Consider the following 24,187-nt stretch of genomic DNA (forward strand, 5'->3'; position numbering starts at 1 on the left):
TGTGACTTATCGAGTCAGATTTAATGCTTGTTTTGGGGATAGTCCCCATTTTGAGACCACAAGATCCTTTCTTTCAATCCTATTTTCATTAGATTCAAGTTAGGAATACCTAGCTATGCTCAATGTGAAGTTTTTCCATGACAATAAAATTTCACATCTGTGTTTTACACTCTAATGACTAAGTTAATAGCAAGGGCAGTTTTGCAGAAAGTTACTAAATTGATAAATTGTTCAATGAGTCTAAATGATCCATGCTTGTCTCATAAGCAGAACTATGTATTAAATACAAATTTCTAATTTCTGTTAATGCAACAAAGTGTTCAGGAATCTCCCAAAGATGGTGTGGAAGGTGAAGTACTTTCATATTGTTCTACTCATAAACGTCCTTATCTCAGTCACTTTCCTCATTGCTGGGACAAACACCTGATACCCACAACTTGAAGGAGGAGAGGTTTATTTTGGCTCAAAAGTACAGCCCATGGTGGGCTGGCTCCAAGACAGAAATGGCATAGGAAAGGGAAAGCTGCTTAAGGGATGGAGATGAGAAAGCAAAGAAGGGAGGAGGCTGGGTGGGCCATAGACTCCTTCAGACCACGCCCCCAGCGACCCACCACAAACCAGGCCACATTTCCTAACAGCAAGTCAGCTAGTACAGCCCCCATGACCCAAGCACTTTCCAATAGGCCCAGCTGTAAATACGCAAGGCTTTGCGGGGGTCATTCTTGATCTAAACCATAACAGTCTTCAGTGCAGGATGGATGCGGTAGGGTATACGGCAATTACACAACTCAGAAACGCTCCTAGGGTCAAGAACAGAAAACAGCATCCAAGCTGAGCAGCTAGGAGAGGAAAGCTATCCTGCAGTTGTGGATCCACAGCCAGAGAAAAGCAACGTTCTTGCCCTCTCCTATTTTCAAACTTTTTTTTTCTTCCTTGCCCTAAGCATGTTTGGAACCAGTACACAATGAAACATCTGCTACATCAAGATTATAAAATCAATTAAAAAACAAAGAACTGACACAACAAAAGCTGCTAGAGTTAATGTCCAAGTTCTTTTCTTATTAAAAGAAGTTTTCTGAATGCTTTCAAGTCTGCATTTCTCAGCCTCAGGTTTTCAACCGTATTATTCCTTCTTGCTCACTGCAGAAGGAAAGAATTTTGGACAAACTGTGAAGGACAAGAGATCATTCTTTTTAATCTATAATAAGATCTCTTGCCATAAAATCTGAAGACTGGAAAGAGCTTTTTTTTTTTTTTTTAGTACTGATACTTGTGAATGCAAAAATGTAGTAAACTGTGAAATATATCTGGAAGCCAGAGTTGAGTGGGCCTCATGTTTGTTTTTAATTAAGTGCGCAGATAAGCTTCAGGAACTGTATTCGTGAACAGAGCAGCTATGTCACTTGAAAATGAAGTTGAATTTCTGAATTAAAATTCATTCTCTAAAAAAAATTCAATATGCATGCAAGTCAGAGAAAATTCAGTGACTCTTTTTAGGCTGAAACATATCATTATTTTAAGCACTACATCTGTTTGCTATGGAAGGCAGTACTCAAAGTACTGAACACTTTCATACTTCAAGGCTTTATATTTTTTTCAATAACTTTTAAAAAGTTTCCAAACTTTTCAGTTGGACAGCTATCATTTGCAAAGTAGATTAATTAATCTTCCTTAGTTGATTCACATACTCTTGAGTTAGTAGTGGGTACAAAATTTTCTTTTCTCATTGAAGAGGACACTGCTGATACTGGAAATACAGTTAGCAATGTTCGTGTGCTTATAAGCTCTTCCTCATTTATTATTTCTCCATCCAAAAGTAACAAGCACATCACATTCAAAAGTAGACATGGATGGAGAAACAGACTATGTCCTTCGAAGCAGGTGGCACTGGGTCTGGATAAGGGAGAGGGTGGTGGACACGCAGAAGGGATCTATTTGGAGTGGGAATGAATGTGCGTTTGTTTGAATGTGTTTTCAAGAACCAAGCAGCAGTATGACTCCGTTTCAATCCTGTCTTATTACAGGACTGTTGTGGGAGTTTACACCCATGACTTTCTCAACTCTTCTTTTCTTGCTATTACTACCTGAAGGCAAAACCCATGCATATCTTAAAATCTATTTCAAAAACTATATTCCTCATGAAATCTTCGTTGAGCTCTCCATTGAAGACCGTCTCCTCCTGTGAGTTCTTTCTCAGTGTTCATCTTATAGAGCAGGTACCCACCCCCTCTCAGACTCCATGGGCCACTCCTTGAGGACAGGGCTCAGGTTTGCATCACTTTTATGTCACTGGTCACACCAAGTGCAGTGTTGCTCAGGCACATCTTGGGATCGCAGATGAGAAAAAAGGAAGACAGGCAGGCCAACTGCGAAACGCAATTTCCATGCTTTCTTGGAATTACAGATCTCCTAAGATACAGGTCCCTTGATAAGAAATTATTTCTTAGAGATCCTTCCTCCAGCAATTCCCTTTAAAGGGGGGATGGGGTTAATGGCCCAGAGCTACTGGGATGGTAAATACACCATCAGTGACGACGGGCACCCACTGGAAGAGCCATCACTAAGTGAAAGTAGCTTAGCACACGTGAAAGTGAAGCTTCTCTGTCAGGATGGTTTCATCCTCTAAGGCACAACTAAGAAGGAAGTTTATTCTGGATACTTCATTGAGAATAACCATCTGTTGGAAAGGAAACCAGGTGGAGGTGAGGGATCTAGACATTCTGTAATTTGCCCCTCTCCTCTGAGATTCAGTGGGGGTTTTTATGCTGTGTTTGTTAACACTAGTTAATGCAATTTTTGTGATTTTTGTAGAGCAAATGGAACAAACTCTCAAATATAATTAAGGAAAAGTGTTTCTAATTAACTTGTAACTCATGAGCCACAAAGTAGAGTCACAAATCAGTTAAGCATTGTCAAACCTAATGAGCAAAGAGTGCAGCACACATTTCAATTTTGACAAATAAACAACCAGAAAAGCTCCTACCAATATGTTTGCTTGAACCTTTATAAAGTTTTGGCATGCCCAGAAACACAAGTCTAGGTCACATCAGATACACTGTACATCACCAGCTGAATGGCCGTGGAGATGAATACTGACAACGGCAGACGGCTCAGGAGTAGCCAACGTTTCCTGTTGGCAGTGTGTGAAATGCAAGATGATCACATGCTCCGACTGGTGTACAGAGGGTTTTAGTGAAACCTGCAGAAGTTTCGTGTGGGAGCAGTAGACCATCCTAACTGCAAGCTTCAACCCAAATAGTATTCCTAATAACGGTTGCTTACTGTGGGCTGTAAGTGGGGGCTGTTACAGGCAATTTCTGTCATATTCTTTTGAAGCTATTTCATTGCTTTCTCTTTCATTCAAGTAAGCATGTCGGCAAGTGAGATAACCCCAAATTCATCCTAATTTGCAAAAATGGTACACTGGTTAACTGTTTTCACTGGATAATGTTGTTTGTATTAGTGACAAACTGCTTTGGTATCTCTCAAAGTGCCTGTCTCCTAAGCACCTCCCTGTGGTGTCCTCCCATAATTGTTTGTGCTAGTAGAAAATGTGAATCCTCAAACATACACGATGTTACTAACCACCAGATGGGTGTACTGAGTGTGTGCATTCCTGGACTATTACTGCAGAGATCTTGCGTACAAAGACTATTTTCTGGATTAAGTGTCTCAAAGATCTCTTATGATTGGGGAAATGGGCAAATTATTGCTATAAACCAAACGATTTAGAAACAGAGGACTGGCAGTATCCCACACACCAGCAGGGTGTATGAGCAAGCCCCTTCCATCTGAGCCCATCAGGTGGATTCAAGGCAACAGTAGATGTGAAGGCAAACAGGACAGTAGTTGGCAAGTGTGGCTATTCAGGAATGTTTACTTTTTCTTGTTGTATAATAAATGCAGGGACTATCTTACTTCTCATGTTAGGCAATAAAGAGCAGTTGAAGAGCAATAAAAATAGAAAATACAGGAAATGATGTGCATGTATGTCTGGAAACATCGCCACACTGTGCCCGATGGCACAGTTAATGGAGAAGGGATAGAAGATTGGCTTACGCAGGCATAAATGTTAACACTCCCTGCTTGGTTCCAGCTGAAAGCTGTCCATGGACCAACCTCGTTTCTCATGTGCCTGTGAGAGCTATGGCTGCGGGCTTAGAGGGCTGCAGGCAGAGGGCAGCATTGCACGCCTCTGCTGCTTCACTGCTGGGGTGAGGCCAGCACGTGGGTCCAGAGCTACACCAGCTCCTACCACATCTCCTCTTTCAGCTGCCCCGGGTCCAGGCACAGGCATATCCTAGGGCACAGGACACCAGCTTTTGGGCATTAGTCCTGAAGATGAAATACAACCATTGACAAGCTGAAGAGGGATGTAAGTTGTCCTCCTAGGCACCATTTGGTCCTTGCTTTCCTGTGCTGCACATCTGGCTTTTCTTCCAGACTGCTGCCCATTGGCCAAGGTCAACTTTCATCCCATTGCTGGATGCATAGGAAAAGCCTGGGCAGCTCCCACTGCAGTGCTGGGCTGAATTCGGACAGTAAATCCCTTTCCTGCACCATTCCCAGTTCTTCTCTCTCCTTGATCAAACCATGGCTCATACACTTGATGATGGGGCTGGGGTGGAATGCAGCCAGGATATCACTAAGGTGAGATGGCGTCAGTGTCTACAATTTCACTTTTCAAAAGAAGAGACAGTATGCATAGACAAATCTCCATTCAATCGGTACATGCTTAGTACCCAAATTAGCCGTCTTCTAGACATTTTTCCCTTGATTGACTTTAAGTTCACAGATCATGGTTACTTGAAGCCAGCCACCAAACGGACACCACTTGACTGACTAAAGCCAAGAAATCTTCCTTTACTGTCTTCCTCCACATGCTGCAGTCATTAGCGTGATGGTGCTTCAAGAGGTCCACATCCCGATTCTCTGAACCCAAACTCTTCTCCCTCCATGACAGAAGGGATGGTAGAGGTGGGATGAGGTGATGAATTTTGAGACAGTGAGATGATCCTAGAGATGGTCCCATCTTTACCAGTTGGGCTCGGTTTGTCACACAGCTCCTTAAATGTCCGAGGTTGGTCCATGGACATCATTCTTGGCAGTGGCCCCAGGAAAACGTGACTAAAAATGAATGACCAGTGATGCAGTGCGGCTGGCTTTGAAGATACAGAAGGAAGTCACAAGTCAAGAATGTAGGCACTTTTTAGAAGCTGGGAAAGGCAAGGAAATGGCTCTCCACAAGAGTTTCCATGTTAGAGTTGGACCTGGATTATCCCTCAAAGGGTTGTCCATCAGCCTGTTTTGCTGCTGGGAGGTGGCGAAACTTTGAGGAGTTGAGGCCTAGTGGAAAGTTGTTGGGGGCGAGCTCTTGAAGGGGATGTTGGGACCGTCTTTCTCCCTGCTTCCTGGACATCAGGAGGTGAACACTTTTCCTCTGTTACCTGTTCCCACTCAAATGGGGTGCCTTCCCACTGGTATACAAGCAATGAAGCCAACGGACTGTGGACTGCAACTCCTGAAGTCATGAGTCAAAATAAGCATTTCCTCCAGTGAGATCTGTGAAAGCCTTTTATCTGCAGCACTGCATGTTCATGCATTTGTGCTACTGTGAGCTGTTGCATTTGTGGAGGGTTTGTTATAGCAGCAACAGGGAACCCATGCAGACTTCATTGAGTTCTTGCCACAGTTGCAGCAAGGGCTGGCTTCTGGTGCACACCTATGCTTGGGATGACTTCTCTAGGGCTTGTGATGCTTTGTCTTTTAAGTCTAGTGGGCAGGGAGCAGTGCTCCCACACTTGAACGAAGTAGTGAATCAGTGTTGGAAGGAAATAGTGTATCTTCCCAGGCCACGGAAGTATGCAGCTGATTCCAGAGTGAGGCAGCCCAGAACTCAGCTCCTAAGGAACTGACCCCTCAGAGACATAGCAATCTTAGTGGCTGAGACTGTGCAGAGGAGAAATCTGGGGATGATGGCTTTACATTTAGTTAACTGAGGAATTGTGGGCTTTGAACTCAGACATACAGTGGCAAGAGATATTGATTTTTTTACTTTAATTCCTTTGAACTTTAATGTCTTTGCACTTCAACATGAATGGGGATTTAAACTTTGATTTTTAATTTCTCCTTGGGAATTTGATATCTGGTAGAGTTTATATTAACATTCAGGGCATCTCCACATTCTGGCATTTTGTTATTGGAATGTCTCTATTCATTTTTATCTTTGTGATGTTGCTTAATTCTGCTGCAGAATCTCTAATATGCTATGTTAGACAATGTGGCTGGATATTACTCAAGATAAGAAATAAAATTAGGATTTAATTTTAAACCATGGGACCATGGTGATCTGAGTTTGATTTAAATAATTTGCTCTTTTGACCCATTTCAGTGCCTTCTGGTCTGAATTGCTAATCAACTGATCCCTCAAACTCCATGAAGATGGAAGAAAGATCATCCTGAGAAACTGCTCAGCTCCTACTTTGAGGAGAGCAGACAATGACTCTGGGCAATCAGAAAAAATAGGGAAAGAGGAAAACAGGCTGGAAGATGTGAAAGAGGAGACTGCTTTTCCTCTGTCCCAGTGAGCCCTTCCCTGCAGAGTGTTTGATACTGCCACTCAGACTTTCCATGAGCTAGCAAGCTCACTTGGCTGACAGACTCACAGCAAGGCCTCCAACCTGGATTGCATGAGCAAGAGAGATAATGTTTAGTAATATTTACTAGAAACTGTTCAGAACCCATGCAGGGCACAAGATGTTATTTATTAGGGCTCTAATGGAATAAGGAAGATAAAAAGACGCAATTTGGTAGATGAGCAATTGCATTTCCCCACAAGACAAATACAGATGGAGATGAGCTGACTGGTGGAGCTCACAGAGAAGCCAGCTCAGCTTGGGTTATGCACACAGCAGGCTGTGTCTCAGGTTTCTTAGAAATGTAAGAAAGATTCCTCCTCAGAGATGGCAGGCGCATGGGTGTAGAAATGGGAAAGGAGGCCACAAAGGTTTGGAAAAGAAACAGTCCATCACCCTCGCCTTCTCCAGTCCCACATGAGTATGAAGAATACTTGGTAGCCAGGAAAGTGCTAGAGCCTCACTCCAGGCCAGACAAATAAACAAAGCTCACAACTCAGTAGAGTCTCCAGAGAAACTGACTGCATTCAAGAAAACTGAAAAGCTACCTGGATATCAAAGTCTTGGAGAAGAACGCTCCTAACTGGCCCCTTAGAGGACTCCCCATGCTAAAGCTCACCCTTCCTTCTCACTCGTGACAAACCTTTGCTTCACAGTTAACACACTTAACTGCAAATCCACAGTTCTTCTGTCTTCAAAATAAGATGGAAATTGAAGTTTACCACATATTTAAAGTAGGCCTGTAAAATCAATGAGAAATGCATGCACAAAAATCAGAAAAAACTGACACTAGAGGAAACAGATAATTCATGCTACAAAAGAAAACTATCTTTAAATCATCTCTTGGAGAAATTATTGAATAATTTACATTCATAAAATGAAAATAGAAGTAAAAAATGCAGAGATTATTTTTCAGAATTAAAAAAAGTATATCTTGCATAGCCCCTGGCAAGAAAAAAAAAGTCTTATACATCAATTGGGGCAAATACATGTTAGAAATAAATGCTAAGAATTAGAGAAATCACTCACAGGTTATATGATAAAAAGACAAAAAGACTCCAAATTATATAAGAAAGTATAAGAGAGAGGAATATTTCAAGAGGTCTCAAATATGTCTAATTCCAAAGTGAGAGGACAGAAAAGACAGGCTTGTGAATTTATTATTTTTTGTCTTTTTGAGTCAGGGTCTGCCTATGTAGTTCAGCCTGGGCTTCAGCTCACTATGTAGCCCAGGTTGGCCTGGAACTTGGTGTAAACCTCCTGTCTCAGCCTCCTGAGTATTAGGACTGCAGGCCTGTGCCACTTTGCCCAGCTGTTTCTACTTTTTTAAAGAACAATTTTCTGTAACTGAAGAAGGCGATGTCTTAAATTGAAAGTGCTCAGTAGCAACAAATTTAGAAAAAGCATACAGTTAGGTATATCATCAGATATCATCAGAGAATTTTTGAAAATCAAAGATAAAATTATAGAAAATCTTCCTGAGGAAATAATGTTCTCCTCCAAATTCCCTATGTAGTATTCATCAGTCACGTGTGAGAGTTTAAGCCTGACATTTTCAGGGTTTCATCTCCTGAGTGCCTCTTTTGAGGCGCTTCTATGAATTCCCATGCATGTGCTGCTCTGACCCACGCCCACAGGAGGCAGGTCTAGACAGTGATAACCAAAGGTGCTCCAGACCCGAGGATCTGGGAGGAGATCGCGGAGAGGAAGGAACAATTGCAAACCGAAATCCTGCACAAGGCGGGTCGGTGGCTGGTGCCTTAATTAAAAGGGAAGAGCCCTGGGTATGCAAAGCGGAAGACTCAAGGACTCTCTCCACTCAAGGAGAAGAAAGCTCTCAAGGACATTTGCCTTCAGTCCAAATAAAACTTATTTATCAAGTTTTATGGTTTAATAAAAACTGTTTTATTGTGATTTGTACAACACTCAGAAATCTGTAGTTGGGTATTTCAAAATTTAGGTCTATTATTTCCGTATTTAGAGAGAGAAAAATTGTATTAGTCAAGCCTGAAGGACAGGCAGCATTTCTAATCAAAGTTTATTTGCTTAAGAGCATTTTGAGTAATGGCTAGTGCAGAATAGCTTCAGCTGGATTTAAATAAAATTCTGATCATCATCTCATAGTAATTATTGCATAGGAAGAAAATTATTTACTGCAAGGCCTCACAGGCAGTGGCAAAATATGTTCTGCTGTGAATAGATACTGCAGCGCAGACAGGCGGTGTTATTTTCAGCATGTATGTTTATAGGTTGGATGTAAATGTATGTAAATACTTCAATTTTAACGTTTTATTGTTATTGTTCAAACAGTTTGCCAAGAAATATTCGAGAAATAATTCAAAGCTTTCCCAGATCATTTCTTTCTTTGCATCTTCTATTATTTTGCAATTTGGCCTTCTCAGTACCTGAACTCCTGGATATACACCTAGGTTTCATCTAAAATCTCCTTTGTTTAAAGCGAATCACTACGGTTGTTATTTTTAATTTTGTACTTGTTTACAGCACACCCTAGTTTATAAACATCTGAGGAACAATTCAAAGAAGGGCCTCTCTGTCGTCCCCCGGTAGATATTCCCAGTGGGGAGGAGCTCCCGAGCACGTGGAGTGCGAGGGGAAGGAAACAGAAGGCAAGAGAAACAGCAGGTTCCGGGGAGGGGAGGGGCTCCTGGATGCAGTCATTATTCTTTGCTGAGCCCTGCATTAGGTCTGCTGGAGAATTCTAAAGGAGGTAAAAGGCATAGCTGTTACACTGAAGTCAATATTTTATTTAATTCATGCTTGGATATCTAACTTAATTCCCAAAAGGATTTGTGGCAGCTCCTTGTGACAGAAGAAGTGAGCCGAGCCCTTATTCTTTTATATTTTACTCCATCTTCCAAAGCCATCGACTTTCTTGCTGCTCATCTAGAAAGTTATAAAATGAGAGCATGTGGGGTAAGTGACATCTCTGAGTATTCAGCAGCAGCAGTACACACTGCTGACCTTTCAGAGCAGAGCTTTGCTGACCATGCAACAGGTGCTGGCCGAAGCATCAGTGTGGCTTACCATGCCTGACACCTGCGGAAATTCCAAAGCATTTAGAAATTCAGGACTGAGCAATGGATGAAGCTCCTGCAGTCACACCAGAGGGCTTTCTATACTAAGAAATCCATCAGACTGGGGCAGAGACAAGTGTCTCAGAGAAAGGGGAGTAGCAACAGAATGAAAAAGAAGGGAGATGGAGGATTTGATGACCGTGGAGTTAAACTGTGTTAAATTTCCCCAAAGTTCTGTAGGAACCAGCAGAATCCAAGCTCATAGCTCATTAGCAATGACCATGGGCTGGTGCTGAAGATGAAAATGACTCATGCTAAGGTTCTCTGAGGTGAGTCTGTTTTGGTTCAGGCCTCAGAGCCAGCTTCAGCTAGATTTGCATTACTGATGCGATATCTGAATAGAAGTCAGGTGGGTCCTACAGGTTAACAGGGACCTCAGATTTTTGCCACCACGGAAATGGAGAAGGCTTGGTTACTAGACTGGCTCACAGTAATAGTCCCTTTAGCACTAGAATGTCCTCACAGATACTATCTTCCCAAGTCCTTCTCTAAGGTGGTAGCATGGACCTAAGGTACTTGGAAACTTCTTGACATTCTCAAGGGGTTATCTGCCATTGAGGTTTCCCAACGGGCTCCCATAGAAATTTTTGCTCTTGCTCTGTATAAAGTAGGGACCTCCTGGATCTGTCAGAAGTAGCGCTGAGGGAGTTTCACAGATGCTACCAGTTTCTTTATAGCTGCTCCACTCTCAGCAGAGCACACGGCACAGGGCTGTCCTGGAAGGGTTCATGTAACAGGGCATTATATTTTGTTCCTTTTTAAAGTCCATAGTAAGCTCGAGTTTTCAATTGTAGCTGAGTTTTCTTGGCAATGAGATGAGCTACCCAGAGGGGACTTCTGGACAGGGTTTTATATTGGAGTACTCCAATTTTTAGCAAAATCCAATTCTTTCTGAAGTGTGACATGGATGTATATGGAGTGTGCATAAAGCTTTCCACTGGTCTTCTGTTCCTCTGGCTCTGCGCACCCACAGGCAGAGTGAGCCATTTCCAACTTAGAACCCATGAAAATAAGAGTGGACATTCATGACCATCAAAGTAGGGAACTTTCTAATAACATTACACCTCTCTGAACTGTCCTAGACATCTACTGTGTGACCAATGATAATTCTACCTTGCCTGATCCATGATAGTTTCTCGTGAGAAATATTAATAGTACGGTAATCCTTAACAATTATTTGTTTTTACAAAGATAATTATCTGCTAACAAGAAGAAAAATAAAAGAAAGGAAAAACAGAGATCTCGCTGTGATTCAGCTAAGAATGAGACAGAGATGCAGCAACTTCAAAGGGTGAAAAATTTAAAAATTATGCTGAAGCTGGGAATTGACCCAGTACTGAATAAATATTTATGATACTGTGGCTTGAGTAACATATTTTTTAAAATAAATTTGCATATACTTCATCAGCATAGAAAGAAATTTTAGAATTGACAGAAGGTATGTGGGATAGCGGATATTTAAAAGATCTTTTGGAGAGTCAGATTTGCAGTGCAGTTGACAATCCCAGTTTATCACGGTGCTTTGGTAAACCAGAAGCTAGCAGTTTGGAATTCCACATTGGGGCCATCTATGTCATCAGCATGCCAACAAGTAAAGCTCCAGTCAACAGATGAGTCAGTCTATATCAAATCAAAAAGCTTCTATGCAGCAAAAGAAGCAACCAACAGCATGAAGAGACAACTTACAGAATAGGAAAAAAATTTGCCAGCTACTTTTCAGTTAGAGGACTAATATATAGAATATATAAAGAACTCAAAAAGTTAGATTCCCCTTAAAATAAGACCCAATCAAAAAATGGGCAAATGAAATGAATAGACACTTCTCACAAGAAATAGAAATGGCCAATAAGTACATGAAAAAATGTTTAACATTGCTGGCCATTAAAGAAATGCAAATTATAACAATCCTGAGATTCCACCTTATTCCAAAAGGAATAACTATCATCAAGAAATCAAATAATAATAAATGCTGGCAAAGTTGTATGGAAAAATGATGCTTTCTACATTATAGGTGGGAATGTAAACTAGTACAACCACTAATTAAATCAGCATGGACATTCCTCAAAAAACAAAAAGTAGACATTTTGTTTGATCCAGCTCTACGCTTACTAGATATAAAGCCATCATATTACAGTGATGCATGCATACCCATGTTTAGAGCAGAACAACTCAGAATAGCTAAATCTTGGAAGCAGCCTGCTTGTCCATCAACAGATGAATGGATATAGAAAATGTGATGTTTACACACAGTGGAGTACTACTCTGGTATAAAATTTAAATAGATAGATGCACCTTTCATCCATAATGTTAAATGAAGTAAACCAGGCCCACAAATTTAAATACTGCATTGTTTCACTTATATGAGAAATGCAAAGTACAAATAAAATCAAAATAAGAAGTAGCCAATAGGAAACAAAGAGATAGATGTTTTGCATATGGAAAGGGGACTGAGGAAGGGAGTGGGAGGTGGCGAAGGGAAAGGAATGCAAAAAGAATTGAGGTGTGCTCTGTACAGGTATCAACTACCCAAAGTGAAAGTATTCATGATGTACTAGTAAAAAAAGTGAGGAATGACAGCCAATTGCTAATGTTTCCCATGTCACCATGCCTTCTAAAGAAGGTGTATATGCTGAATGCTTTAGGTGTTCTCATTCATTAAATTCTCCTGACTCTATAAAGCACTATAATTATCTCCATCTTACAAAAACCTAAAGTGTGTGCTCATGAACTTTCTCTCTTTTTCCCTTCCTTCTTTCTTTCTTTCTTCCTTTCCCTCATCCCAGTTGTTTTTTCCTTTTGAGCAGTTTCTTTCCCTTTCACAATATTTACTGTACCTTTCAGATTTTATTTACTCTTTCAGGTTCTTAAACTAGGGAGACAACATGATGTTTACACACGTGGGTCTGACTTATTATATGTAATACAACAACCACTGTTAATTTCCCATCATTTTGTTTTGAAATTCTTCATGTTTTTGTGTTGTGTTGTTTTTGTCTTTGTTCTTTTCTCTTTAAAATAAAAAAGAAGTTTCTCTAATGTTAACTTCCAAAATATTCCTGAATATGTAGTAATATAACTTTGGGATTTTGAGTAGGCATAAATATTTTACTTAATAAATTAACTTGTAGGTACAATACACTCTCCACTGTTAACCACACTATAAGCCTAAATATATACTCTATTACCCATAACTCACATGTTTTGGGTTTTTACCAATTACTTTTAGTGTTATCCTAATAATGGCCTGTAGATATTATAAGATCCTCAACTACCTATAAATCCAATGACAAACACTGAAATATGATCAGAGAACACTAGTGAAGGCTACATTTACAGGATTTTAATTATTTAATATGACCAATCCACATGTGTTACATCTAATATTCTTGCCCACTGTTCACTCATTTGAGAACATAAATCGAGGCTACCTGTGTTATTAGCTTTCTGACAGCCTCAGGCTATAATACTTGGTTTGCATACCTGCTACCGGGCTGGATAGTCGAAAATTACCTTGGGATGAAACAGAATGTTTAGTAACGAGTGGTCCTCACCTGTGACCAGCTCCCGGATCTCCAGGTCTGTGGTCTTGCGGAGCAGCCTCACCAGTGCGGGGATGCCGCCGCAGTTTTTCAGGGCGATTTTGTTATCATCGTTGGCCTTGCCATATACCAAGTTTCTCAGAGCTCCGCAGGCACTACGGTGGACTTCTGTCATCCGATGGTCCAGCAGGTCCACTAGGAGCTGGATACCTCCTTGTCTCCTTATCTGAAAGAGCAAAGCACAGCACTTTGGCCTTAGGGAGCAAGGTTGCACCATCTAAACCAAAAACATGTTTTTCACAAGAAGACTCTGCCACAATTAATGGCACTGAACTGAATTAAGGCATACGATACGAGAAGCAAGCAATTAAATGTTCTCCTTAGATTTTATTGCCTGTGCTTGCTTTAATATCCTACCAATAAAAATTTAAATGTATTTTTTTCAAGCTGTAGAATTTTGGAAAGGTGATTTTAACTTCATAATGAGCATCTCAGACATTTCTTTCTTTAAAAATATGCCATATACTCATGGCACGGAACAGATGGAGGCAGAAAAGACATTAGAATGAATCCTGTTCTTCAGACTTCCTAATTCTAACCACTGCTTTCCAGGGTGACGGGACTGGTGTCTGAAGTGCTAAAATCATGCTGTTTAGTAGGGAAACACTCCAAATATTTGAAAAGAACCAGAAGAAACTAGAAGAACTGACACACAGGGTTTTATGGCAGAAGATCTGCAAACATAGAAATGTCACTCACAATGACAAACACAGGAGGCCTAGGGCTGCAGTGCTTGACTTGGGTATTTGATTAACAACAACAAAAATCACATTAAATGTTAGTTTTTTTATCCAAGAGGAATTTTAAGTTTTTGTAACTAAATCCAATACAGTGTTTGCAGTGTGTGTTACTTCACATTCTTCTTATTTCCCTTTGATGATGGGACCGATTGCAAAATTTAAACTGGCAACAAAGGGAAGTGGTTTGTTAGTACACACACCATTTCGTGGAGTCAGAATGCTTGTATGTTTCACACAGAAAGACACCTTGTGTCACTCAGCAGTGTCATGCTCTTTTTCTTTCTTTAAATTTCAGTGGTCTCCAGGGATTGAAGGATTGGCACCAGGTCCCCTTAAGAATAAGCATGGTAGTTTGTGCGTCGCACTTCCCATGAGGAAACCCCCCCGGAAGGAAGTGGGTAGGACTGAGCACTGCATGGCTAAGATGGTACTGGCTTCCCCTGTGTGGTCTACACAGCCTGCAGGGGTGAGGGCAGGCAGCTCAATGGAGGACAGGAGAAAAATGCGCCAGAAAACCACCTCACCCAACGTACAGTTTTACCCACTTTTATGTGGTTTGCACCCACCCTAGAGAGATGAAGTCTGTGTTACTGTCTATGCAACACAGACTACATGTGTGTCTATACCTGCGTCTACATCCAATTTATTATAACTCTTTGGAAAAGATATTCCATTTGTACTAATGGCTAACTTGTGGGTGTCATTTTTTCTCGTGTGTGTATCTGCACATGTGTGCTTTACTTTAGAATTCCTTGGATTTAATTTTTGAATATTGATGAAGCCATTTAAAAGAGAAGAGGAAGTAAGTCTATCTTCAATGAACTTGTCATGTATACATTAAAAGCAGATGGTATAGGATATCAATAAATCAATCTATCTGTCCATATCTCTGTATTTCAGCTACCCTGGATATTATAGTTAATATTACTAATTTATGATAATATATTTCCCATTTATGACTCAATAAATTAAGATACTAAAATATTATTCCAACTCATTAAGAGGGAAAATGAATTCAAAATGAATGCAGTTTGAATTCTTAATAGTATAATGAGAACAGAGTATTTTCAGTTTGACCCTAATTAATGCCATATACCCAAATTTACAATTGAGATCTTAAGTTCTATCTTAATCTATCGAGGGAAGCACCAATAGGACATTAACCGTTTTTTCATATGCTCCTATCTGTGGTCAGCAGAGCATCTATATGCAAAAATTCTGCTGAATTTTATCAGAGAATGAGAGAATCCACTCCATTTCAGTTTTCTAAAGCCAAACATGAGTCAGAGTTGATACCTGAATGTTCACATATGTGAAACGTGAAAGCCAGGCCCTCGGTTCTTTCTCCTTGTCCCGACAGGACCTGCATGTGAGTCCCTGTCCCCGGGAGGCCATACAGGGGCCCGTGCTGTCCCTGTCCCTGGCCCTCAGCCTTGCTTCTGTCTTGCTGCCCTCTAAATTTTCACTCAGCCCTGCTAGTTTCTTCTTGTAAATAGGCTGAAACTCTTAAGCTTCCAATCACACTTATTTTATTTTCTTATTTTTTTTTTTGTATAGGGAATGGAACTCAAGACCTTGTGCTTGCCATGCAGACGCTTGTGCCACTGAACAATATCCCCCACCCTATTTTAAACATGAATAAATTACAGCTTTCTGAAAAAACTCTCAGGGAAACCATCTGCCTTTGAAGTAGCATCCTTTTTTCCTCCCCCATGGAATAGCCCCAAGCTATTTCCACTTTATCTCCACCCAACCATGGCTCCGTCAGCCGCGGCACTCAGATTTTCTCCTTCACACCACCCCTGTGCCTGACTGCCTTAGTGGTCCTCATGCAAAACACCCTCTTGCCTGACCGCCTTAGTGGTCCTCATGCAAAATTCTTCAAAAGTCTAAACTTGAAAGATTCTGGCTTCAATTTTATGAAAGCAAAGCCTATCAAATGTTAGTTAATATATAATGTGTATACATAATGTCACAGTAAAGTAAAATGCACCAGAGGAATGTCACACACTGAGTATTTATCAAATGAATAAAAAAAGGTGCAGTTGTATTCATTTCCTCTCCTCTTCCCCACCCTCCTCCTCCTCCTCCTCTTCTCCTCCTCCTCAAGTCTATTTTCAATAGATTTTGCCTATTGGAAAGTTTGGGGTTCACAGTAAAATTGAGCAGAAAGTACAGAGGTCCCACACATTCCTGGTCTCCATCCGCACAGGCACAGCTTCTCACGTGCTCCAGATTCTGGACCCCAGGGTCCTGTCCGTTACAGGGCAGGAACCCACAATGGCACACTGTACCAACCAAAGACCACGGGCTCCTGGTCCAAAGTTACAAAATGGTCCATCCTTGGTGTTGTGATTCCACAGGCTGTGACAAATGTGATAGGACTTGTATCCACCATCATAGTAGCATACGGAGCATTTTCACTGCCCTACAAATCCTGTGTTCTTTCTATTCATCTCTCTCCCAACCTCCCTCAATCTCTGGCAACACTGATCTATTTTCCTGCATCCATGCTTGTGCTGTTTCTAGAATGTCGAGTAGTTCGAGTCACAAACTACTTTGGCTTCTTTCTCTTGGTGGTATGCCCTTAAGGTTACTTCTTGCCTTTTCATGATTTGTTATTTCTTCTCAGTGCTGAATAATATTCCACTTTTCTGTTTCTTTATCCACTAAAGTTTAAAGTCTATTAAAGTTTATTTATCCACTCATCTATTCAAGGTCATCTTGGTTGGTTCCAAATTTTGCCAATTATGAATAAAGCTGCTATAAATGTTTGTGTGCATGTTTCTGTATGGGCTTCAACTTTCAACTCTGCATGCACACCAGAGTGTGACTGCTGGGTCCTATGATAAAAATATACTTAGTTCTGCGGGAATTGTCAAACTGTCTTGCAAAGTGCAGTGACATTTGCACTGTCATCACAAGAGTTCCTGTTGCTCCACACCCTCCATCAGCATTTGCTGTTGTTGCTGTTTAGATTTAAGCCATTTGGAGATACGTGTGCTGGTGTCTCATTGTGTGTCCTGTTCCTTTTAAGACTGCCCACATGATTCAGATTTATTCATGTTAGTACAAAGGATTGAATGAAAACAATGTTGAAAGACAAATGGCAAAATGGTAGCTTTAGATCTGAACAGGACAAATCTCTACCTGGTACTTTCTTGGATCTAATAGAATCGGAGAATGACCAGAAAAGGTTTCTCATGTAAATCTGGAACAGATAGTCTTAAATTTGTTTATTAAACAATTCTTTGACACATGACCAACTTTTGTCAGTTACTGCCATGTCAATAGCTTAAATCTATTTTTCTGTTTTGCTGTGAATTTCAGGGAACTAAAGGGTAAGAGTAGTCCAGAGCAGATAATATTTGGAACTTATTTTAGAGTAGGATGCAGTGGGTCCTTCCTTGCCTTTTCCTTATAAGGCAGAATATATCTAACCCTTTAAAACAGAAAATTAATGAATGGGTCATTAAATTATTAAAAAATTGCATTGTCCTTTACAATACTCAGTATCACCCCTAACAAAAATGGGATCTCTCTGCTTAATTCACTATTCTTAACATAATCTTTGTATATTAAGGGTAAAACACATTTACCAATAAATTGACTACTATCATTAAATTGACATCCACACCAATGAATAATTTATAGCATTTCCAATTATAGTAGTGTTGGCATGTACGTGACAGTCTTCATAAAATTATAACTATAATGATGACATATACTAGGTCAAAAGTTACTCTAACAGCTTGCAACACAACTTGTTTTGGAAGGTACTTGGCTTTATTCATGCATAGATGTTGCTTCAAAGACAGTGACACCATCAGGACATGACCTTCTAGGCATTTCATGATACAGAGGGATTTTTGGAAAGAGGGCAGAATTTGGAGCTGGGCTGCAGACCAGAGCAGAAAAGCTGGAGTTGCCTATGGTCAACCTACTTGTTGATAAGATGAGAACTTTGAGAGGGGAAAGGACCTTGGTATCCATTTATATGACCCTTGGGATCTATTTCATTGTAATCAAAATGCATATATCTTTGGGCTTTTGTGTTAGTAAAGCTAGGGGGTCTTAGACTCAAGGTAAACTTAAATGATAGTGTGCAGGCCAACTGCCATCTTGCCCATCATACATACTACAGATACCACATACTATAATGCATCTCATTTCAGATATTTATGAAAAGTCAAGGTACAGTGCCCGGCAACTGGCTTATAGAAAAAGTTACTAAAAAGAAACACTTTGACTCACTGATTATACTCAATTTCCTATCAAGCGGAACTTTTCCATAGTGTCACTTGGAAAAACAAAAGACGCAATTGTTATATGTTTGCTGTTAATATTAAAAATTTAAATAACTTTGCTTAAGAGCTATTGGAAGAGACAAAGTTTGTGGATCCAGAAACACAAGCTAACTAAATCTCGCACCTCAACTGCAAAATAGAAATCACAGGTAGCAGTTTGTAAATCACATATTTTACGTCACTGAATCCTGCTCTTTATTACAAAGGCAGTGGAATAGACCATGATTCCAGAGAATCTCAACTGATATATTTCACCTCCGTGTAATAATCTGTCTCTGTGTATGTTTGTCCTCCTCATGAAGTCTGTGAAATGACCTACTTTCTCCATTCTATATGTGAACAGAGAAGAACCACGTTTCTTTTTAAATTATACACCGGAGAGAAGGGTGTGATACACTGAGGAGGGTACTGGCTTTTGAGTCCTGCTCCTGGGTCTAAATCCTTCTCTTAAACCCATATTCTGTACCACAAGTTACTGAAATGTTAACACATGAACAAAATGTGGGCAGAACTCATATGATTGTTTCTAGGATTAAATGAGATTTCAAATGTGAATTGTTTAACAAAGTGTTCAATAAATACCATCTGTCAAGGAACTACCCACCGTATCAACTTGTTAAAGGTCATTTGTAATTGACTTATTACCTGGTCAATATGTGAATTAATTTAATAAAATGTTAATATAATGTATGACAGCCAGTGGAAGGAATACGATTTAGAGTTATAACTTCATAAATTGGTTTTAGTTTACAAACCATATATTATCTAATAGATTCTGAATCCCATCTGGCATATGACTAATGAAATTAAATAGAAGATATATTTATTCTAGAATAATCTGCTTGGAGCAGTTTAAGAATTTCATTTAAGAATTTCAAAATATGTTCCATCAATATTGCACCAATGAGATATTTTGCTAAATATATTTCCAAGTACAATTAATTAATTAATTTTTTTAAACGGAGTATTTTTTTTTCCTAATGGTACCAACTGACAAAAAAGACAGAAATAATTTTTAGGATATATTAATTCTTAGGAAAAGAAGACATACGTTTCTGAAATGTGTACTTATCAAGTAAAACAGAGGACAATTTTTGATTTTATTAATAAAGTAGGTTCTAATAGATGAAAAAATGATGCAGCATAATGACTTCAGTGACTCATGAGTTTCTACTCTTGTTTTTATTGTTTTGTTTTGTTTTTGTTTTTTTTCCAGTACCGGGAATCAAACTCATGACCTTGTGCTTGCAAGGCAGGCGCTGTGCTGCTGAGCTAAATCCCCAGCCCCAAGTTTCTACTCTTGTGTGGCCTTTCTGAGATGCTGCCCTTGCGCCTCACTGAGGATGTGCAGGGGTTTGGGTTTCAACTCCATCATACCTAACAGAAAGTTTCAGGTTATAAAATTTGCAGTTCTGTCCTGTCAACTTCAGAGAATTGATAGGAAAGGCAGATGAGACAGTGTACCACCGTACATGCAGAAAGGAAGAAAGAAGCCTACAGGTATATTATTATTGTTATTTTACTATGCTTACTCTTTCTCTATGAATATTCAACCTAAAAGCCCAAGAATCCCTACACCCTTTGTCACCAAGTACAAATTTCAAATCCTGCTCCAACTCCATGAACACGCCCCAGCATGGGACCCAGATAAAACCATTTGGGGGTAACTGTCCCCCATCACTCCATCAGCTCTGCAGGAGTCTCCTATGTCAGTCAGGTTGACAATTAAGCTTAATTATTAAGGTCCATAGAAGGGTTTCTCTTTTTAATAAAATGATGTTGAGGGTATCTGTGGTGCATTGACAACTGGTGGTCAACTTGTAACACCCAGCTGACCTGAGTAAGCATGGTGCTGGGTGTGGGAGGCCCACCTGAGGAATGTTGCCAGCAGCACGAGAGGCAGAATGGGAGAAGAAGGAGGAAGGCCGATGGGAGCTGGTAGAAGCTGTTGGGAGCCTGCTGGAAGTGGAGAGAAGCTGTAAGGAGCTGTTGGTTTTCTTGAAGAAGCTTGTGATGCTGGTTTTCCTGATGATCTTGGCTGTTTTCGTCTTCCAAGGAGCTTGGGACCTTGTTGTCACTGAGAATGGCTTCCATTCACTCTGGGGGAGCTCTGGTCTTCACTCTGAGCATCGCTTCCTGGCTCTGGAGGGGAGCACTACTCAGTCTCCTGGAGAAGCTTGTTGCGTTGGCTTTCCTGATGGAAACTTGGCCATCATGATCATCGGGGGAGCTCAGGACCTCAGTGTTGCTGAGGATGGCTGTGGTACTCTTTGGGGGAGCTCTGGTTCTCATTTTGTGCATTGCTTCCTAGCTCCAGAGTAGATCCCTCAGCCTGGTAGCACAGATCCCTCACCTTACTGGCAGAAACGTTCTAGCTTCCACCACTGACCTTTGGGCCTTCCTAGCGCAGATTCATGGAAACAGGACGGCATGAGATACTGTTATGGGCTTTAGACCTCCAGCTGGACTCAGAGGCATTGTTATGAGCTGTAGGTCTTCAGCTGGACTCATGCAGGACATTACTGTGGGATCCAGGCCCTCAGCTGGATTCTTTGGTCTTTAGTGTGTGGACAGATTTCCTGCACTCTCTTGTATGTGATTCTTTGGGTGACTATTATAAATAATCTTATAAAATATGTGTCCTCCATTATATTGCACTCCTTTGGAAAACCCAAACCACGACAGTATCATACTGCACATACTTCTCTTCACACAACATTCTATGGTGATATTTCCCAAGTCAACAAACTAGTGATATCCCCAAACAAACTAAGCTTATCTGCTCACATTTTCTCCATCTAGCCTCACGTTGCTAGACAGTTGTTTACTTCCAAAGATTTTCTTATACCAGCAGTGGTGCTGGTATGCATTGTGCGCACATCTAAAACCTTCTTTAAACACATAAGATTCTTTTCTATGTTCTACTATACGATGTAGCCAAAAAATTGTACTAATTTAATTTTATCAGCAGTATGTGCTACTCTGCAGATGTTATCCGCTGGTAAATTATTCCTTTAGTTTAACCATTCTAATGGATGGGAAATGATATCTCTTTTTAGAGTGAATTTGCGTTTTCCTGATTATAGGTGAGGTTGAGCCTTTCAATAAGCTCTTCAGCAAAGAGGTGGAGAATCTATATGGATAAAATTAGAGAGTATTCTTGAGTAACATAAAACAAAATGTTAATAAATAGAAATGCCTTGTTCTTGAGTGAAAAGGGCACACACACTAAATAGTATATTGTCCAAAATTTATTTACAGTCTGAACACAGTTTCAATGAAAATTCAAAAGAGATTATTTTGGAACAATGCCTGACAAATTAATTCTAAGTTTTATTTGTAAATTTTAAAAGAAAATAAAAATTAAAACTATTCAATAGGGAGGAATGCAAGGGGGATTATTTTTATCATTCGTATTTTACAGAAGGCTTCAATAATTCCAGTGCTGATACAGGGTCTAAAGACAAAATAATACAAATCAACAGTGGCTGTTACATTACGTATCACTACCCTCAACTACATTGCTCAGATTACCAGATGTAAGAATGAAAGGTTGCTCAAACCATTAAAGAGAATAAGAAAATAATTCTTGAATGTTCTTGCTCTGATTTGTTTATGTTCGTGATACTGGTATGCTGCTACTGTTCTATTTCTTTTTCTTTTTCTTTGGTTGTTTGTTTCTCATTTACTACTCTCTTTAAAATAAAAAAAAAATAATTCCAGTGCTGTGGTATGGACATACATGAGGTAGGGTGGCACAGTGGAAGAGAAGGGATGGCTAAGTAAAAGAGCTGGGTGAATTTAGGGTCTAATCTAATGTGTGACAAGCAGCAGAATTACAAGCTCACGTTGAAGGACTGAATTCTATAAGTTCACAAGGAAGTTGATTATGTATCTTGAACATTCCAGAAACTAAAAAATTAAATATACCAAGTAAAGGCAAAGCTACTTTAAGTGGATACCAATGTGATGTCAAGGATGAACATGGAGTCTTGAACACAAACAATAAGAGAAGCAAGGTATTTCCAAAGCATAATACTGGTATACAAAAACAAGTTATTGTTCCAGCTTTAGTACCCACTCATACTAATATAAAGAGTTTAGACAGGATTGTAAGATATTCTCACTGGGGACATGATGAGATTAGGATGTCCTGTCCTTCAATAAGTGGTCCACATATTCACATCCTTCTGTTTCTCTCTTACCTCCCGCTCTGACCCCACATAGGAAGCACTGAGATTCGTAGAGGTGATTTAAACGATCACGTAAGGTGCACTAAAAACAAATAATCTAATTCCGGTCTTATTGGGCTGGGGATGTAGCTCAGAGGCACAGCAACTACCTGGCAAGTACAAGGTCCTGAGTTCAATTCCTGGTGCAAAAAAAAAATCTGATCTTATGTTAAAAATTAATTGATCAGTCACGTCCTTTGAGTGTAAACCTCTATTTTTTTTTTAGATTCACAATTACTAACCTAACGTTTTATCTCTTCATTTAGAAAACATGTAATCTAGTATAAGTATTTGTGCAGCAAGGGTAAATACCTTTGTTGTTTCACATCTAAAAAGGAATGTTGGATGAGCCTGCATAAATTCTCAAACCACAAACCCCACAAGGTATATATCCAATATCCCAATTATTTGAAAAGTATCAGATCATCTCAGAATGTAAATATAAGCCCATAAACATTACCCCCAATGCTTTCATTTGCAAGGATCTGACAGTGCTCCTTTGACAAACATTTCTTGAGTGCTTCTAGGGAAGGGTGAGGTAGCCAAGACCTTCATTTAAGGAGCCAACAAATCTATGGAGCGGTCAGGAATTAAGTAAATAAACAACAAAGATGCCAATATGACCCGTGCAGTAGTGAAAGCACGATGTGGATTTATCTGAAAGAGGACTAGCAGTTTTCTAATCATCATTTTCTATTCTTTCTCCTTAAAGTCAGCCAAAACGTATAGTCTTAAGATCCTCAAGGGCTGTGTCCTTCTGGGTGCTGAGAATCTACAGAAAATAGCCAGAAAAGAGCGGGTGGGGTGCAGGATGGAGTGGAGTTGCAATGGGCGGGGCCAGGGGACCTTTCAGTAGAGGCCCCATGGTTGGCACAGCGATGCAGGTGAGATAGAGGGCCATGGGGAGGAGCCAGGAGAGCAGGGTGCTGGTGCAGAGGGAGGGAGACCAGCTGAGTCAAAGGGGCCAGGCTGCAGGGCTGGAGCTGAGGGCTTTCAGTGGAGGCCAGGACATGGGTTTCACTGCGGGCAGGCAGGAGTCCGAGCTGTCCTAACTCACCAGGCTAAAGTCTGCTGTATGTGCCTGAGCAGGGCAGACTAGGCACCAGGCAGGGCCACTGAGACTGTCCAGGTAGGAAAGTCGCAGCAGCTTTGCATTGGATTGATGGGAAGAGAAACACTAAAATCTGGTCAAATTCCCCATCTGCTTGGCAAGTAGGGTGGTAAATTGGTTCCTACCCAAAGAAAGGAATCATGAATGACTGTGATTTTTGGCCTTTCCTTTTTAATACACAAGCGCATTGGTAGTCCTCACTACAGTCATTTTTGGTTGACTGACAGATGGCAAAGCATTTCTGAAAGACAGTCCTTTATTGAAATTTCTATTTTATTGTCATTACAAAAGCACACATTTTAAAAATTGCTGTTATTTTGCTTATGCAAAATGGAAAAATAACATCTTTTGAAAATATAAAAATTATGCTAAGTATAGACACAGAAATAATAGGAAAGTTGGTTTGCATCTTAGCCCATGGTTATAAAAATGATGAGTACTAAAGTAAAAGTAATATATTCCACTAAA

At 40.2% G+C, this 24,187-nt stretch overlaps 1 protein-coding gene across 4 annotated transcripts in view; it reads right to left on the reverse strand.

Moving 5' to 3' along the window:
• Ctnnd2 (catenin (cadherin-associated protein), delta 2) overlaps positions 1-24,187 on the reverse strand; it is a gene marked incomplete at its 5' end in the record, with an annotated part of 372,103 nt that overhangs the window by 191,079 nt on the left and 156,837 nt on the right. For all 4 annotated transcript variants that reach the window (XM_013515022.1, XM_013515021.1, XM_013515020.1 and 1 more), the window contains 1 exon segment: positions 13,282-13,495. In XM_013515022.1, the coding sequence (XP_013370476.1) occupies positions 13,282-13,495 (214 nt within the window).

The sequence above is a fragment of the Chinchilla lanigera genome, unplaced genomic scaffold, assembly GCF_000276665.1.
Source record: "Chinchilla lanigera isolate Chin_1 unplaced genomic scaffold, ChiLan1.0 scaffold00025, whole genome shotgun sequence".
In the NCBI taxonomy this organism is placed as follows: Eukaryota; Metazoa; Chordata; class Mammalia; order Rodentia; family Chinchillidae; genus Chinchilla; species Chinchilla lanigera.